Consider the following 19023-nt stretch of genomic DNA (forward strand, 5'->3'; position numbering starts at 1 on the left):
CCCCAGCGCCGCCATCTTGCCGATGCAGCATCCCGGAAGCATCCGACCACAGTCCGACTCCGAGTCCATCCGAAAAACTCCGAGCCTCCGACCACCTCCCGACAGCGATGCATCGAGCACCATCTCTGCCGAGCGTTTTGACCCTGGCCCTTGCAACAGGCGATACGCAAGGCCGAGGATTTGGGGCCTACGTCTCCGGAGATTCTCGATCGCACAGTAGTAGTGGCAGCGAAGCAGGCATTTCAGAAGTTGCTCCAGATGTTCCTCTGCACTTTCACGGCTGTCCCCATCAAATCCGGATTGATGCACGGCCCCTAGTTACACATATCGATATTCATTCGGAACGGCCGCGTGTGCTGCGTAGCACCACCATCTTCTCCTCCCTCCTACCATTTATATTATGTAAATATACATAAACACTCAGCCTCCATAGCTGCCTATGGCAATGAATTCCACAGATTCACCACTCTCTGGCTAAAGAAATTTCTCCTCATCTAAAAGGACGTCCTTCTTTTCTGAGATAGTTTCCTCTGGTCTTAGACTCTCCCGACATTGGAAACATCCTCTCCACATCCACTCTGTTAAGGTCTTTCACCATTTGATAGGCTTCAATTAGGTCACCCCTAATTCTTCTGAATTCTTGTGAATACAGGCCCAGATCCATCGAGTGCTCTTCATATGACAAGCCATTCAGTCCTGGAATCATTTTCGTGAACCTCTTTTGAACCCTCTCCAATTTCAGAATGTCCTTTCTAACATAACGGACCCAACACTGCTCACAATACTCCAAGTGAGGCCTCACCAGTGCTTTATAAAGCCTCAACATTACATCCTTGCTTTTATATTCTAGTCCTTTTGAAATGAATGCCTACATCACATTTGCCTTCCTCACCAGAGACACAACCTGCAAATTAACCTTTAAGGAATCCTGCATAAGGACTCCCAAGTCCTTTTGCATCTCAGTTTTTTGTATTTTCTCTCCATTTAGAAAATTGTCAACCCTTTCATTTCTTCTACGAAACTGCATGACGATACACTTCTTGACTCTGTATTCCATCTGCCACTTTGCCCATTCTCTTAATCGGTCTTAAGTCCTTTTGTAGCCTCTGTTCTTCTTCAGAACTACCTGCCTTCATATCGTCTGCAGACTTTGCATCAAAGTCATCCAAATCATTGACAGCACTGGTGGAACACCACTACTCACCGGCAACCAAACAGAAAAGGCTCTCTTTATTCCCACTCTTTGCCTCCAGCCAATCAGCCACTGCATGATCCATGTTAGAGTCTTTCCTGTAATACCATGGGCTTGTAACTTGGTAAGCAGTCTCGTGTGTGGTACTTTGCCTTCTGAAAATTCAAGTATACATGGATCCATGATTGGAGGAGGAGAAGATGGTGTCGCGATGCAGCTTGTGCAGCCACTCCGGTGAATAATATCTGTAATCTGTCAAGTAGGGTGCTGTGTACAATCCTGATTTGATGGAGACAGACGTGAGAGAACGGAGGAACATCTGGAGAAACTTCTGAAATGCCTTTTTCGCTGTCGCTGTTACTGTGTGATCCAGAATCTCCGGAGGGGAAGGCCGAGTCCTCGGCTTTGCTTGTTGCTCGGCGGCTGGGATGGGGTCGAAGCGCTCGGTAGAGATGGTGCTCAGTGCTCGGTGCTTGGTGTCGAAGGACTAGTTGGAGGCTCGAAGTTTTCGGATGGACTCAAAGTCGGCTGAGGTCAGGTGCTTCCAATGCATCGACAGTTGTTGGTGTCTGGAGGTTTATGGCAGGGAAAGTTTCTCCCTTCTGCTGCCTGCTATCGGGGACTATTGGGAGTCGATCGGAACTTTGAGACTTTTTTTTAACCGTGCCCATGGTCTGCTCTTTATCAAATTATGGTATTGCTTTGCACTGCTGTAACTATATGTTATAATTATGTGGTCTTGTCAGTGTTAGTCTTTGGTTTGTCCTTTTTTTTTGTGATATCACTCTGGAGGAACATATCAGTTCTTAATGCATGCATGCATTTCTAGTGACAATAAACGAGGACTGAGTGTCCTCATAATCTAGTCTAATCTAATCTAATCTATACAATGTCCACGGATTCTCATTTGTCTACCCTGCTTGTTAATTCTTCAAAGAATTTCAGCAGATTTGTCACGCAAGATTTTCCCTTGAGAAAACCATGCTGGCTCCGGCCTATTTTATCATGTGCGTCCAAGTACTCCGAAGTCACATCCTTAACAATCGATTCCAACATTTTCCCAACTACGAAGGTCAGACTAAATGGCCTATAATTTCCTTTCTTCTGCCTCTCCCTTCTTGAAGAGTGGAGTGACATTTGCAATTTCCCAGTCTTCCAGAACCATTCCAGAATCTAGTGATCATTACTAATGCCTCCACAATCTCTTCAGCCACCTCTTTCAGAACACTAGGGTGTACACCATCTGGTCCAGGTGACTTGTCTACATTCAGACCTTTCAGTTTCCCAAGAACCTTCTCTCTAGTGGGGTAACTTCACACACTTCATGATCCCTGCCACTTGGAACTTCCACCATACTACTAGTGTCTTCGACAGTGAAGACTGATGCAAAATACTTCTTCAGTTCATCCACCATTTCCTTGTCCCCCATTACTGCCCCTCCAGCATTGTTTTCCAGTGGTCTGATATCCACTTTCACCTCTTTTACACTTTATGTTTCTGAAGAAACTTTTGGGATCCTCTTTAATATTATTGGCTAGCTTCCTTTCATATTCCATCTTTACCTTAGTGACTTCTTAGTTACCTTCTGTTGGTTTTTAAAAGCTTCCCAATCCTCTAACTTCCCACTAATTTTTGCTCTATTATTTACCCCCTCCTTGGCTTTTATGTTGGCTTTGACTTCTCTGATTAGCCATTGTTGTTTCATCTTGCCTTTTGAATACTACTACTTCTTTGGATGTATGTATCTTGAGCCATCCGAATTTCGAAATTCCGGACATTGCTGCTCTGTTGTTATCCCTGCCAGTGTTCTTTTCCAGTCAATTCTGGCCGACTCCTCTCTCATGTCTCTGTAATTTCCTTTACTCCACTGTAATACTGATACATCTGACTTTAGCTTCTCAAATTTCTGGGTGAATTCGATGATATTATGTTCACTTGCCCCTAAGGGTTCCCATTCCCCTACCAAATTAATTCAAATATATATATATATGTGTGTGTGTGTGTGTGTGTGTGTGTATGTATGTATGTATATATATATATATATTATCTGAATGGAACTTCTGCTGAGAAACTTTGCAAAGCCATCATAGATAAACTAGTTGGAAACGCATTGATTTTATTGTTCTGATTCTGGGAGCTGCTGAAAGGAACTGGTATGGTACCAGGGCTGTAAGATGATAGTCAAATAAAATGAGGAAGAAAAAGAAAGTCTGTCATATACAAGGCTTCAGTCATAACCCCTTTTGTCAAATCACTTCATATCTAGTGAAGGCTTTCTGAAATCTGGTTACTGATGTGGGGAACGTAATGGTATCTATCTACTGACTCTTTGTGAAATCACAATTGAGATTGTAAGTAAAATTACCTGATATTCAAAGAAAATTGTTGGTGTATTTATCATCGTTTTCCTTCAATTTTGAATTATCTGTAAGTACTAGCTTATTTATGAAAATGGAAACGAAAGAGGACATTTCAGCAGCTCTATGCAGACTTAATTTATGCTGCATCACTAAAGAAGAAGAGATAAACGTTATACCTGCTATTGCTTTTGTTTAATATTCTATAGATTTCAAAGAAATGTGGCAGGATGAGATTTCATGCTGATAGTCAGTTTTCAACACAATGATTTAGGTAAAGGTTTTTGTTTCTTTATTGTACTTGCATTTGCTACAATAGATTTAGAGCTAATCATTGTGCTGGGATCAAATAGAAGGGTAATTTGCATACACGTGTACATTATCTATTTGTTTGAAAGATTTTGCAATGTTTGTTTGTTTCACTTTGCTTTTATTATTTCTCACCAGGCTGCCTATTATAATGTGAAGCCTGCTGCTCTTCAGCAACAGTTAGAGAATATCCACCTGAATAAGGAGAAAGCAGAGGCTTTTGCCCAGGCCTGGACAAATATGGGCCAAGATTTCATTGAAAAATTGAGGCAAAGTACATTTGCTCCTAAAAAGGTAACAACAAATTAACATGATATAAATTAAGGTAGATGAGGATTATACTTTCAAACAAAACAATATTATAATTCTACAAAAATAGCCCAATATTCTTCACATACAGCTAGTTACTTTGCAGTTGTTTGAAATTTTGTCATAACTGAAGTGGGTGACGCGGTATTATAACAGTTAGCATGATACTTTACAGCACCAGTGACCCAGGTTCAATTTCGGCTGCTGTCTATAACAAGTTTGTGTGTTCTCCCTGTGGCGACATGGGTTTCCTCTGAGTGCTCCAGTTTCCTTCCACACTCCAGAAATGTACGGGTTGGTACGTGTAATTGGGCGGCTCGAGCTTGTTGGGCCGGTAGAGCCTGTTACTGTGCTGTATATAAAAAAGTCATTTCACGAATGTACTTGTTATAGGTGGCCAGAAAGAATAGACCATGACCCATGAAGAATTACTTTTTATTTTTCCACATGATGTCACGTGGCCATAATGAGCCATTGAGGACAGTGATGTGACTCATAGCATCTCGTGAGAAAGAAAGCAAAAGCAATCGATATTAAGTCAGCCATTATAATTGCTTGTATATTTATTCATTCATTAGTCAGAAGCACTTTGTTACGAGCTGAAGGAATTTTAATCAATATTTGAATCCATCTTTTGTGAGAATGCCTAGAAGTGCTGTCTTTTTACTCGGCTCCTTCCATGCTGTAATGCATTGGTGAACAATAAAACCGCCTTCAAACAACTACTACGCACCAGCACTAATGTTTACTGATCTACTTAGCTTAAGAAACAAGGGGACCCTCTTGAGCAAGGGCAGAATAAATATACTAAAGCAGAAGCATGCTTGATTTATTAAAAATGCTTCTTTGCTTTAAATACTTCTCTATCTAAGAAAAAGGCTTGTAATTTTCTCTTATTGCTTTGAAATTCAAGTATGAAGATTCAACAAAAGGAAAAAGAAAATAATACTTTCAGCATTATACACTTTAATTTCACACTTGCAACAACAGTGATACTTTGAAATGTATTTGATTTTTTTCACTGTAATTATAGTTTTAGCATTTGGTTTTATTAGGCCATTAGACATTGTCCTATTAAAATATGTACGCATTGCAGGTTTAAATTAGTCTTTTGGGACAGAGATCCAAATGATTATTGTATGTCATTTTTGAATATGGGACCTGTTTCTAGTATATAAGTATGGGGAAATTCTATTTGGAATTCATCTTTGGTTTCAATGAGTGAGAACAAACTGAGAATTTGTTACACCATACCCAACTGTTCTTTTCCCATAAACTTAAATCGAACAAACTCATTGTGTTTGTTAGAACATGGCTAACTTTACCTTGTTAATTGTCCCATATATTTAGATGCCATAAACCAGTGTTCAAAGTAAATTGTCATTTATGGTTAGTGTTTTTCCCATAATGTTAAAAGTAATAAGTTCAGCAATAAGTGCTGTATTAAGCAGAGTTAAACTACGGGTACAAGCAAATTGGGTTAATCTTGGAGCAGGTGGAGACAGAAATGAAAATACTGATAATGTATTCAGATATGTCACAACCGTTTCATGTTACTTTCTTAAATTTATTAATGTTTTCAGCTTGAAAAGATTGGATGGTGTCTTAACCTCGAAATGGGCCAGTCAACTCAAGCCAAAATGAAGTCTCCTCATGCTATACTTGAACTTGGAGTGAACAGTGAAGACTCTGAGGTAAATAAAAACAATTATAAAGGGACAAGTTGTCCTATACCACAATTTGATACACTGTACTTTTTGTTAAGAATTCAATTTACTATGTATTCATAGTAAATTTTCAAATTATTGCAATCTTAATTGATTTAAGCCATGAAGGATATTCTTTTGTGTGTCTTTATTTCTTTCCCTTGTGCTTGAATTAGCAGAATATTGTTCAATTAAGTTTCTATGACATTGCTTACCTTTTCAAATCTTACTGAGAGAGATCTTTTATTTCAATACACTTAAGTATGTCAGTTTATTTAATTATGATTGATGACTGAAACTGTACACTAGTATAATTGATGAATTTCTGGAGAGAATAAAATGTTAGTGCATGTAGCCGTAGGAAGTACTTTTGAAGGAGTATTAAGAAGCAAGTTATGGGATCTCACAGCATGGAAGCAGGTCCTTTGGTCCACAATGTCCAAACTGGCCGCTATACTCATCTTATTTCTCAGTACTCAACCACTGACCTCCTTTGGCACTTCAAGCACTCACCTGAACTTATTGAATGATTCTGCTTGTCTCCACCATCCCCTTAAGCAACAGTTTCAGATTTTAACTATCCTCTGGGTGAAAGTATTCTTTCTCAAATCCCTTCAGAATTTCCTTGCCTTTATCCAGATTGGATGTCCGTAAATTCAGAATATTGTGTGAAGAGGTTGTGGCCTATTAAATTTTGCTTGTTCCTTATTTTTGGATCCTCCACGTTCTTGTCTCTAACTAACTTCACATTCTTTCAAACCATCACCCCTGACATCCCTCTACCCTATTCATTTTCTTGTATTTCCGTAAGTTTAATTGTTGCCATAACCCTCTGCATTGGAATCTCCTTGCCAAACCTCTTTTTCTCTCTATTTCTCATTCTCTCATTTGGGCATTCTTTAAATTTACCTCTCTGATGAGGTTACGTTTCACCTGCCCCCTCTTTCTTGTATAGTAAGTGTTATGATTAATTTGGTAATATTCTTGCAAAGTAATTCTGGGATTGTTACACAGTGGATGATAGTAAGATTGGAAACTCTGTGACATTTCAGCCTTTGGCAAGTTTGTTAATTATTTAAACCGATAATAATTGCAAATTCAACATTGGAGCCAGAGATGAACAATTTTTGCTGGCCTTGCATAAGAAGAGTCCTGGGTAAATCAAAGACTCTAAATTGTCAGTAAGATCATAATGGGGTCCAGCAGCATTGAATAGGACCTGAAAATTTGTGAAAATCTATCTGAAATTAAAGCCTTAATTTCAGTGGTAGTACAGTAAGAGTTCTGTAGCATTGTCCCAAATTTACTGGACTCACTGTGAACCATTGATCCAGAGTCAAGAATCTGAATCCTACTGAGGTAGCTGGGGAATATAATTAATTAAATAAATCTGGAATTATAAACCAAAAGCCAATCATTGTAACAATGAAACTAGTGTATTGTTGAAATTCAATAATGTTCTTTGGGGAAGGAAATCTGTTGCCTTTAGTTTCTGTGGTCCATATGCGAGTCTGTACCTGCTAGTGTGCTTCGCTGTTGACTGCCTGTTGTTCATGGCCAGTTTGCATGGGCCATCAGTGCTGTCATTGTCAGTGAGCTTCACAGTCAGAGTGTGAAAGCACTTGGATTTGTGGCTTTGGACAGCTTTTCAAAGGTACACTGTGTAATTGCTTGCTTGGCTATTAAGGTAGCCGTAGGTCAGCTAAGAGTTCATGTTAACAAGAGTTCATGTTTCCATTTTTTAGTGTTTAGGTGAGCTACATTTTCTAGTTAGTGAAGTATAATGTATTGATTACTAGAAATAAAGTCAAAGTCAAGTTTATGGTCACATATACAGGTGTGAACAGGTGTAATGAAAAACTTGCTTGCAGTGGCATTACTAGCACATTGCATCAAATAAGTATTCACAAAAAGCATAATTAATACACATTATACACAATTTTCACAGGAAAAAAATGCAATTAGAATGAAGAAAATTGGTCTGTTTTAGTGCCAGGCGATTGAAGTGGTTATAGTGTTACTAAACTGTTGTATTATGGTTTTGCTAGTTAGTTCAAGAACCAAATCATTGAAGGAAAGAAGCTATCCTTGACAGGCCTCTGTAACTCCAATCTTTGATGTAGTACCTCCTTTATTTATATTTATTACATAGGCATCCGTTAGTCTCGTGAGACCAGAGATTTGCGTCTTGGAAGGTTTCCAGGACGCAGGCCTGGGCAAGGTTGCATGGAAGACCGGCAGTTGCCCATGCTGCAAGTCTCCCCTCTCCACGCCACCAATGTTGTCCAAGGGAAGGGCATTAGGACCCATACAGCTTGGCACCAGTGTCGTCGCTGAGCAATGTGTGGTTAAGTGCCTTGCTCAAGGACTCAACAGGCTGCCTCAGCCAAGGCTCGAACTAGCAACCTTCAGATCACTAGACGAATGCCTTAACCACTTGGCCACGCGCCAACGCAGTACCTAGTACCTCCTTTAGATACTAGCAATGGTGGGAGGGGATGCGCCCGTGATGAATCAGGCAGAGTCCATCGCTCTGTACAGCTTCTTGCATTCTTGTGTATTCAAATTGCATACCAGACCATATTTCAGTCAGGATACTATTAAGTAAGAATTATCTAACAAGGATAGAGGCAGATCCTTTGGATCCATGCTCTGAACCCTACAATGCTCATGTTTAAGGTCCTCTGTTTGGAGTTAAAGAGTAATACAGCATGAAAGCAGGCCCTTTGGCCCAACTCATCCATACTAACCAAGGTGTTTAATGCTACCACAAGATCTAGCATGCATCTCTAGTTATCCAGTTTGGATACTCTCTAGTAACTGTCTGTACCCTATCAACTTTTAAGTCCTGTCTTTGATCACATTACTAATCTTTGATTCCAATTATTGCTCACACAAGAGGAAATCTGCATTGCTGGAAATTAAAGTAATGCACACAAAATGCTGGAGGGACTCAGCAGGTCAGGAAGTGTCTATGGAAAAGAGGTTTACTGTTGGCGGTTCAGGCCAAAACCCTTGCTCATCTGTTTGAATAATTCCGTATTAAATTTTTACTTGATGAATAGTAATCACTGTTTCCAAATGCTTTCTTGTCTCTGAAAATGCTCCATTTGCTTCACTTCATGACTCAAAGCTAAACACAGCAGTGCTTCCTTCTCTTGCCGGATATTTGATCAGAAGTTTATATTCTGGGAATCTATCTTGCATTTTAAATGGGTTAACTTTATAAATGCAGGGGCATCAGTTTATATTAAAGTGCTTTGGTGAATTCCTTATGTAAATTCATTAAATGTAAGCATTTGTAATGCACACTGAGGAATAATCTTGATTTACCTTTATCTTACAGTAGGTGGCATTAGAAGTACATAAAAGCGTAATTTTGTACTCTGTGTTTTGTGTAATATTCTCTTGCATAGAGATACCTGCCTGGGCTGTTATTGGTGCACTGTGCTTCAGAAGAGGTCCCTTTTGGTGCTTTTGGAATTAGGTGGCAAAGCTCAGTTGGTTTCATAGGAACCTGTTTGCTTTATGGTCATGGCAAAATGGCTGGGAGGCCGTGATCCTACCCAGTGCGTATACAACATAAGCAATCACAATGAAGATCGGTGTGAAAGAAGGCTGCCAGTGCCCCATTCTCTCATCTTAAATCTCTTTCATCATAATGCTTCAGCTCATCTCCAACAAACTTCCTATGCACCAAACCGCTGGAGGAGCACATCATAAACACAAGAAAGTCTGCAAATGCTGGAAATCCAGATCAGTTGGTCAGTCATGTAATGTGGCCTCCTCTACATTGGTGAGACCCAACATAGATCGAGAACCGCTCCATCTGCATAAGGCAGGTTTTTCCAGTGTCCAGCCTTTTTAATTCCTATTCCCATTCTGATATGTTGTTCCATGGCTTCCACTTCTGCCATGATAAGACCACTTTCAGGTTGGAGGAGGAACACCTCATATTCCTCCACGTAGCCTCTAACCTGATGGCACGAACATCGATTTCTCCAACTTCTGGTAATTCTCTTCCACCTTCCCCTTCCCTCCTCTTTATTTCCCCAATCTGGCCTTTTAACTCTTCTCCTCACCTGCCTATCCCATTTCCTTACTTTCCTCCTTCCCTTTCTCCCATGGTCCACTCTCTTATCAGATTGCTTCTTCTCTAGCCCTTTACCTTTTTTCACCTATCCCCTCCCAGCTTCTTACTTCATCCCCCCTCCCCCTTCCAAATGGGTGCAGGCATCACTTCTTGGTTGTCCTCCTTCCCCTTCCCCACATTTTTATTCTGGCATCTTCCCCCTTCCATTCTGATCCTGATGAAGGCTCTCCATAGATGCTGCCTGACCTGCTGAATTCCTCCAGCATTTTGTATGTGTTGTCAGTCAGCACCTGTGGGGTTGATGCTTCAGATTGAGAACCTGTACCTCTCTGCCTGCACAGATGCAGCCTGACTAACTGAGTTCCTCCAGCATTTTTTTTTTAACTCCAGATTACAGTATCTGCAATTTGTTCTGTCTCCTGCTTCCTATAGGTTGTGGAGCTCAGTTTTGAGCAATTGAAAAGAATGACTGTGCTCCAGAACCAAGGTCAACAAAATTTCACTAGTTTAGCTGTACTTTGAGACCATGCTTGAGTGATGACAGAGCTCCAACCCATTGTCATCTCATTCAATGAAGCCTATAAGAGTTTGGACCTTGCACTTAATATCCACAAGACAGAAGTCCTTTACAGGTTTGTCTCAGCTGCACAACACTGCCAATTTTGGCAATATATGTTCATGGTGAAATTCTGGAAAGCAGAGATCTTTTCCCATATCTCAGGAATAATTTTATACCAAATAATGAAATTTGTCCTTGCCTTCAACCTGCCACTACTTACTTTGATGGTTTGAGAGAAAGAGTGTTTGAAGCTCAAGATCTCAATCCTGGCAGAAAGTTCAAGATATACTGAGCAACAGTCATGCCAGCCCTTCAAAATGCATCTAACTTGCATTATCTTAATACCAACCAGCTCAAAGGATTGGAAAGTTTCCAGTCTCCATAAGTACTTTTAAATTCACCAAATGGATAGACCACCAATGTTATTGTTTCCTTCTAGGCCAACAGTGAGGCCTAAATCAAACTTATTTCTCCACCAGTATACTCTGAAAGCAGACACTGTATGCTGAGACAATATATCCCTGTCTCTGGACTCTCCAGCTGTGGGAAGTGGCACCTCACACGCCAACTCTCCTATTACTATATATCTCACAATCCTGTGTTTGACTGAGATCATGTCTAACCAGACTAGATTTTTTTGCAGAGGAATTTTAGCCAGTACACGTTTTAAGTCACCTTGTCTTACCCATCTGCCAGAGTTATCGATCTTCCACTGGTAATATATAGTTTCTGTTGGGCCTCTGAGAGATCCCAGGCCAATTTTGAGCAATGGACAGAACAACATTTTGCTCGCTGCTCCTTGCTGCAGTCATGGTTCTTTGTCATTGTAGTACCACTCCGTTTCCTTGTTATAATAAAGGGTTATAGACAGCAAACAAATGGCTGTTCTCTTTCCATAGATGCTGCATGAGTTGGTGAGGTTTCCAGCATTTTTGTCTTTGTATCCTGTTTCACTGTCAGCTTTTGGCAGGTTGACTAGGTTTGGAGGCTTAGCACCTTCCAGGTGACCGACTTCCCCTCCGCTCTTGCTGTCTCCACTAGCTGTGTGTCCTCCTATGTGGTCACAGTAGTAGTGTACGCTACCTGTCCTGTCAGAGGTGTTGCCATATTTCTCCTTGGCTGGACACAATTCTCAGAGTGTGTGGTGCAGCTATTATAGTAAGGTGTTTAGAATGTTGATTGTCATTGCTTCAGGGTTGCCAGTCATGATTCTGTACTAGTTTAATAATTTCTTTGCACGGGCAAAATGTTCCCTACTAAAGTATAGTAAGCAATACAGTAACATGCAATAACAGTGAGTGTAAAAATTCTCCTCATGTGTAAATCTGTGTTCTCCTTTCTGGTACCCTTTCTCTCTCTCCCCCCCCCCCCCCCATTTAGAATTTATATGCTTCTGGATTATTTTCTGAATGTGAGTGTTCTGAAGAGGGTTGGTCATTGCATTGCTTGGTCATTTTAATTATTGATAGTGTGATGTACTATTAGGTTGATAAGGGTCTTAAAATGTATCTCAGTAATTTGGGTAAAGTTCAATGCTGGACATGACTTGCCTAACTGCATATTAGCCTATTTAGGAAGTGTTTTAACAGAAAGTGAGAGAATTCAGGATAAGGTATTTATAAAGTTTGTAGAGATGGCAAAGCAAAACACTCTTTGCATCCAGAGAGTTCTCACCTGCCTCCAGGAATTTATGCACAAAAAAAAATCAGTGACATTTTCTTGTTAATGCCCCAGATCTCTTTATCTGTTCATTCTATATGTCATTAATGCCTGTACCTTGTGGTTTCTCGTGTAATTTTTAAATGCCTCTTGCTTTTTGAATTCAATCTTTCATTGTGGGTTAGATCAACTGCATTGATGGGGTTGGCTCATAGTCCTTCTGGCCAGCAGAGAGGGTTCAGGAAAGTGGACAAACCCTTCCTTTGGACTCCGAACTGGACAGCTAAAGAACATACAGCATAAAAGCAGTAGAATTGAAGTATGATGGCTTAAATGAGTGCAGCTGCTGGAGAATCTGAAACTTGGTGTTGTTCAGAACTCAGTATCTTGTTATCTATCCATTTGCTTAAGAATTCACACCTTCCACTATCTTAAACATGATTTTATGTATATCATTTGAAAGGACAGGAGATACAGACCTATAAGTTCCCTTATCTGGAAATGTATTACCTTTCCTTTATTATTGCTACTTGAAAAATCATAGAGTTTCTTATCTAATAGCATAGTGAAAATAGAAAATCATAAGCCTGGCAGAATCGGTAAGGGCCATAGTTCTTCGGCACATAGCAGGCCATAATAGAAACTGCAGCTAAGAGAAGGTCAGAAACCCTTGATGTTTGAATAAAACAGGTTATCAAACAATGCAGCAAGAAATCTGGGCAGAGAAATGGCAGATAGAGTTTAATCTGGGCAAGTGTGAGGCATTGTATTTCGGGTGGTCAAATGTAAGAGGAAGGTATAAAGTAAATAGCAGGACTCTTGGGGGCATTGATGTACAAAGAGATTTTGGAGTGCAAGTTCATTGCTCCCTGAAAGTAGCACAAGTAGATAGAGCGATAAATAAGATGTGGGCCGTACTTGTCTTCATTAATCAGGGCATTGAGTATAAAAGTTGGGAAGTTGTGTTGCGACTGTGTAAAGCTGTAGTTAGGCTGCATTTGAAATTCTGCTCATTGCATTACATGAAGGATGTGAAGGCTCTAGAGAGGGTACAGAAGAGGTTTTATAGCAATGGCGGTTTCAGAGAATATTAGCTATACAGAGAGGTTGGGCAAACTTGGATTGTTTTGTCTGGTGGGCCAGAGACTAAGGGCCAATCTGATAAAAACATAAAATTATTACAGGCATAGACAAAGTAAATAGATGGTGTCTTTATCCCAGGAAAATAATAGAAGACATGATTTTAATGTTAGAGGGGGGTAAGTTTAAACAATACTTTATGTGTGAGACAAACTTTTTGCACAGAATATTACAGTATGTGCCTGGAACACACTGTCAGGAGGGATGATGAAAGCATCTATGGCTAAGAGGCACATAGACAATCACTTAACAGAAAGGGAATAGAGGGATACTGTATATACCCTGTTTAGACAGATGTGCAATTTAAATTGGCATCATGGTTGGCACAGACATCGCGGGCTGAAGACCCTGTTCCTCTGTACTATTCTATGTACGTGCCTCCTTTGTAAGGGAAGAAGATATCATGAATAAATTGCCAGTGTAGATTATGGTTCAGGTCCCTATTAAATTCAAGGTATTGTATGGTGAGGTCCAACTGATTGGATATACTGGGTCAATATACTTCCCTACTTAGTAAATTAGCAAAGACTAAGTAACTTGGAGTAGTATGCTGTAAAGGTTGTAGATGGTTTGGTTTGTTGAAAAGCCTCATGTCTTTTTCAATTAAGGATCAAACATTATTTGCATGTTGTAACTGAAAGCATTGGTCCATGTTGTAAAGTTCAAAGCTGGGCACATTGCATCTAGAATTACTCCGCAAGAGCTTCACTCAGCAATTACTGTAACAGCCTTTTATAAGAGATATTTTTAGAGTTTAGACTTGGGGCTAAGTACCATCTTTTCAGAAAATATTCACAAAATCAACTTTGGTTTTAAAAATGTTTAGTCAGCCAATATCATATCAAAGACCTGTTCAGCAACAACTTTGAATAGTTCTTTGCATAGTCTTTGACACATATTTCAAAATTTTACTCTTATTCAAGGACTAAATTAGAGTCCACGATTCTTTTGTACATCAGAGGTGCAATGTGTATTGTATCAATAATTCATTTAAAGTTGTACTCTCATGAGAACCAGAATTTGAACCAAGTTGAAAGAGATGAACACGGGTATACTGCTTCTAGAAGTAATCTGGTGAAACTACTTTCTCGGGCCTGGCAGTAAAGCATACGTTTTGTGTAAGATTTGTTTAAATCAGAGGTTCCCAACCTTTTTTATGTCATCAATCCCTACCATTAACCGAGGGGTCTATAAACCCCAGGTTGGGAACCTCTGGTTCAAAGGGAGCTTGCAAAGGAATACAGTAGCAAAGTGCAAAATGTCAGTCCCTGGCATCATTGTCAATCGCTTGGCAGAATCGTCTTCACCGTTTTATCATGCTGAAGTTGGATGGAATGTTATGGACTCTGAGGTTGATTAGTAAAGCAAAAATAACTATGTTTAGCGAAATATATCTAGGCAGGGACAGGAGAAATGAGTTCTGGTGGAAATGGGGTTAAAAAATTGGTTTACTCCAATGTGGACTCTCACAAGGCTTTATCTGTGTAGGTAACTAGCTTTACTAACATTAAGATGCAAATTAGTTTTTGAAGCAGGGAATATTTAACTGGCTTCGAGGCAGTTTGCTGGCCCACAGTAGATATAAATTGAGCTAATTTCTATTAGTAACACTTAAAAATGAATTGCATTTCGAGGTCTAAATTAATACAAGATGGTCTGCATTGGCCTCAGCAACCAAGGTTTTCACTAAGTGTCTGTTTAATAGGTATATTGCATCTTAGGATGCAAACCTGCATTTGTTGGTTTCCTTTGCATAGTATGATGTTTAAGCAGTATCATTTTGTACTAACTTGATGGAGGAAGGAGTTGATTCAAATCGGGGCCCATAATTTTAATCTATAAACTGATTCATCGGATGTGTCCATTCCACTCTTTCTAATACAAGGTTTAATTTGATTTTGGTGTTTAGTTTCTTTGACCAGCTGTTCTCACATCTTTGTCAGTCCTGTTTGATGTTTTCAGTTCCTTTCCTTCTGAAAAAAATATTCTTCTGTGAATACCAGTGAAATCTCTGCTTGCCCCACATCTTTTGCTTCTGTTGTATTTAATTTCTTGTGAAACTCTTAAAATGACTTTTACTTCAATCAGTCATTTTGTGGTGGAGAGTATTTTTCTCCCAGATGAGCTGTCATTCTGCTTTCATTATCTTTTTTTTTGCAGATAATTTCTGTATTTTTATTTTGGTAATGCACAAATCACATTATATGGAACCATACCAATAAGAAATAAAACATCTGCTCCAGGATTATTCAGATCCTTGGAGCTTTGATATATTAAAAATATTTCTCTGTAACTAACAGAGGCAAGTCTGTTGTATTGTCAGCTGACAAAATAATGTGAACTTATCTGTTGGTTCACCATCCCAAAATACATACCAGAGATCTCCTTTTCTCAGTGTTTTTATTTCTGTGTTCAATTACATTTTTTCATTTCTTTGCAAAGTGACGTTCTAGTTGTAGTTGACTGCTTATACTTATAAATATGTAGTTCTGGATTGTTTTCTCATCTTCAAAGTGTAATCAAATGTTGAGTTGATTCTGTCGAAAATGAGATAGTTCACCATTACAATACCTTCAAGCTTCTGTAATTTTAATATATTACAATGAAGGTTGTTCAAGCATCAGGGCTTACCGACTCAATGGAATAGAACGCTTTGAATTGAAACCAGAATTCTTTTCTGAAGGCTGCTGATCACACTCAGTGCCGCTAGATGGCATATAATGCTCACTTGTGAAAATTTCTACTGCACTTAGTGTGTAGACTTATACTGTGTAGCAAAGTTCCTGATGCAAGATTCCTGAATTGCCAGCCTGTAGCTTTTGCCCCCACTGAATTCTTCCATTGTTCCATATTCTGCTTTAAATCTATTTTGTTGTAAAAATCTAAATATCTCTACAGACTCTTCAGTATCTTTGGCCATGACAAGTCAAACTGGAAAAGAAACAATATCTTCAACCCAAGGTTGAATATTTCCCCTTTTCTTAAATCAAGCATAGACTGGATTGTTGTCTGGGGAGTTAGTGCGTATTAAGACCAAATTCTGATTTTGGAACTATTCAGTGCTGAGCTGGATCTTTGGATGACTGGCAAGCTATCTGAAATAGCTGGTTGCATGACTTTCTGGAATTCTGTTTCCATAAAAATACCTCTGGGAGGGAGGGAAGCGGGCGATGGGCACGGTGGATGGGGGGGGAGGTAGTGCTAGTGAGAGTGTGGTTGTAGTGATGGCATTTGGGAGGTTTGTATGGATTGGGTTAGAGTTTTGGAGGGCTGTGAGAAGAAAAATTAAGGTGACTTTTGGGGCAGAGTAGAATAGTGAGATGAAGATGGATGAATTAAGTGAAGATTATGTGGCAGGTGTTCAGGAGAATTGGGTGGTGTAGAGTTTGAGATTATGGTAGCTGGTATCTGGAGAGGGTGACACTCTTCATTTTTAATGGGTCTGGGGGAGAATGGGAAGTGAGGCCACAGCATTTGTTTTTCTAGCTTTATTCTGAATATTATTCATTTTCATGAAGTGTGAATTAGATTTTTTTCAACTCTTTTATATTTTATTAAGTGTACTTTATTGAGGATATTTAATTACTGAATAAAAATCCTTAGACAGCACAACTTTAGTATTATGTGGGATCCTCTGACTGAGGCTACACACAATCTGCTTCACTAGATGGCACTGGTAATGATTATAAATAGTGTGGCTATTAAAGAAAATCATGTCACAGTGGGGATTCCACAAGATTGCTGGGTCAAGCCTAATCTGATTCATTCTTTATCTGTTGCAGGAGATAATGTTTACACTAATTGCAAAAGTTGAATTAAAATCTAATTTACGTATTTTTGCCATAATTCCCTGTGTTTTCTTGTTACAGCACTTGACCTTGAATGCAATCATCTCTAAACCCCACAATTAAGTTAGCTGTTGAAAAACTTTTAAGCCATTTCCATTTTGTGGCCAATTCTTTCAGTTATGTAGAAAGTTGATGATAGGATTTTGGCTGAGTGAGTCTCTTTGAGGGAAAGCAATAAATAACAAATTGGAGGTTTTTAATTAGGTTTCATGGTAGTATAGTGGTTAGCACAATGCTTTACAGTACCGTCAATCCAGGTTCAGTTCCTGCTACTCTCTGTAAGGAGTTTGTACTTTCTCTCCATGATTGTGTGGGTTTCCTCTGGATGCTCTGGTTTCCTCCCATAGTCCAAAGGCATGCCGGTTGGTAGGTTAATTGGTTAATTGTCCCATGATTAGGCTAGGGTTAAATAGGGGGTTTCTGGGTGGTGTGGCTTGGAGGGTTGGAAGGGCCTATTCCACTTTTTATCTCAAGAACTAAATAAATTGCGTTTTAGCAAAAATTCAGGAGCAGCGTGTCCCTGTTTGGGTGAAGGAGAGTGAAAGGTAAATTTGGCAAGTTTAGGGAATCCTGTCTGATGAGGCTGCTGTCAAAAAAAAAGAAGGAAGCATACATTGGGTTTAGGAGATTAGGATCAAGTGAATCTCTTGATAACTTTAAAAACATAAAGAATATCCTTAAGGGAAATCAGGAGGGCAAAGAGAAGGGGGTATGAGATGCATTTGACAGCTATGGTTAAGGAAAATCCCAAGAAGTTCTGCAGCTAGATAAAGAGTAAAAGGCAGGCTAGGGGAAAGTATCTCCCTTTAGGGATCAGCAGGGCCACCAATATCTTTAGCTATAGGAGATGAGTGGGGTTTTTAATGAATATTTCTGTTTGGTGTATACTGCAGTGGATTTGCAGCCTCACAGTGTATTAAGGCAGATTAATGCTGACCATGTGCATCCTTGGACTTTGTGAGAGGCTGGAAAGGAAATTGCAGAGACCCTTGCGGAGATCTTTTCTTAATCATTTGCTATCCACTGGTGAAGCTTCAGAAGACTGGAAGGTGGCTAATGTCGTTCCATTCTTTAAGGGTAGCATGGACAGACCAAGAACTACAGGCTGACCAGTCCGAAATTATTAGTGGTGAAGTTACTGGAGGGGGGGGGACTTCCGGTAGCGCTCATGGAGTGAAGTCGCGTTCTTGACTCGCTCCGTTACCTCTGAGTTTTTCTTCTTATGATCAGCTATATTTTAATTAACCATTAAGGCATCGACTTTTACAATACTTTGAAACAATTTGGGCTCTTCGATAATCGGATGTTTTTAAGGTCTGCTATGTCTAAGAATGGAAAAAACAGGAAGGACGGCAAACCTCCGGGTAGACCGAAAGGTACCGATTTCCCTCCGACTGAACCACCGGTGACTTTGAAAGCTATATCGGAGCTAGTTCAAAGGGAAATTTCAACCTCTATTACGGAGCTGATTCGTGAGGAAATTTCAGTTAGTTTCCAGAAAATTGCCGATTCAATCGAGAAGATACAAATATCTATTACGGAACATCAGTCGGCTATTTCTGATCTTCAAAAATCCACGCAACAAAGTGAGCTCAAGATGGAGAAAATCGAAGAAACAATTAATGTAATGAAGAAGAAACTCGACTTTCTGACCTTTAAAAACTCTGACTTAGAATCCAGAATGCGACGGCAGAATCTTCGAATGATTGGGGTGCGTGAAGCTGTTGAATCTGATAACCCTATGAAGTATTTTTCTCAACTTTTAAAAGATGCATTTCCTACTGTATTTCCTGACCAACCACCGTTATTGGATCATGCTCACAGAGTTCCATCATACTCGCTTAGGTCAGA

General features: G+C 39.6%; 1 protein-coding gene across 2 annotated transcripts in view; it reads left to right on the forward strand.

The window, feature by feature from the left end:
- The window catches only part of commd10 (COMM domain containing 10), an 82119-nt gene that overhangs the window by 14281 nt on the left and 48815 nt on the right, over positions 1 to 19023 (forward strand). For both annotated transcript variants that reach the window (XM_063068681.1, XM_063068682.1), the window contains exons 4-5: positions 3997 to 4152; positions 5751 to 5861. In XM_063068681.1, the coding sequence (XP_062924751.1) occupies positions 3997 to 4152; positions 5751 to 5861 (267 nt within the window). The remainder of the gene's footprint in view (positions 1 to 3996; positions 4153 to 5750; positions 5862 to 19023) is intronic.

Source organism: Mobula hypostoma, chromosome 16 (genome assembly GCF_963921235.1).
Source record: "Mobula hypostoma chromosome 16, sMobHyp1.1, whole genome shotgun sequence".
Lineage (NCBI taxonomy): Eukaryota > Metazoa > Chordata > Chondrichthyes > Myliobatiformes > Myliobatidae > Mobula > Mobula hypostoma.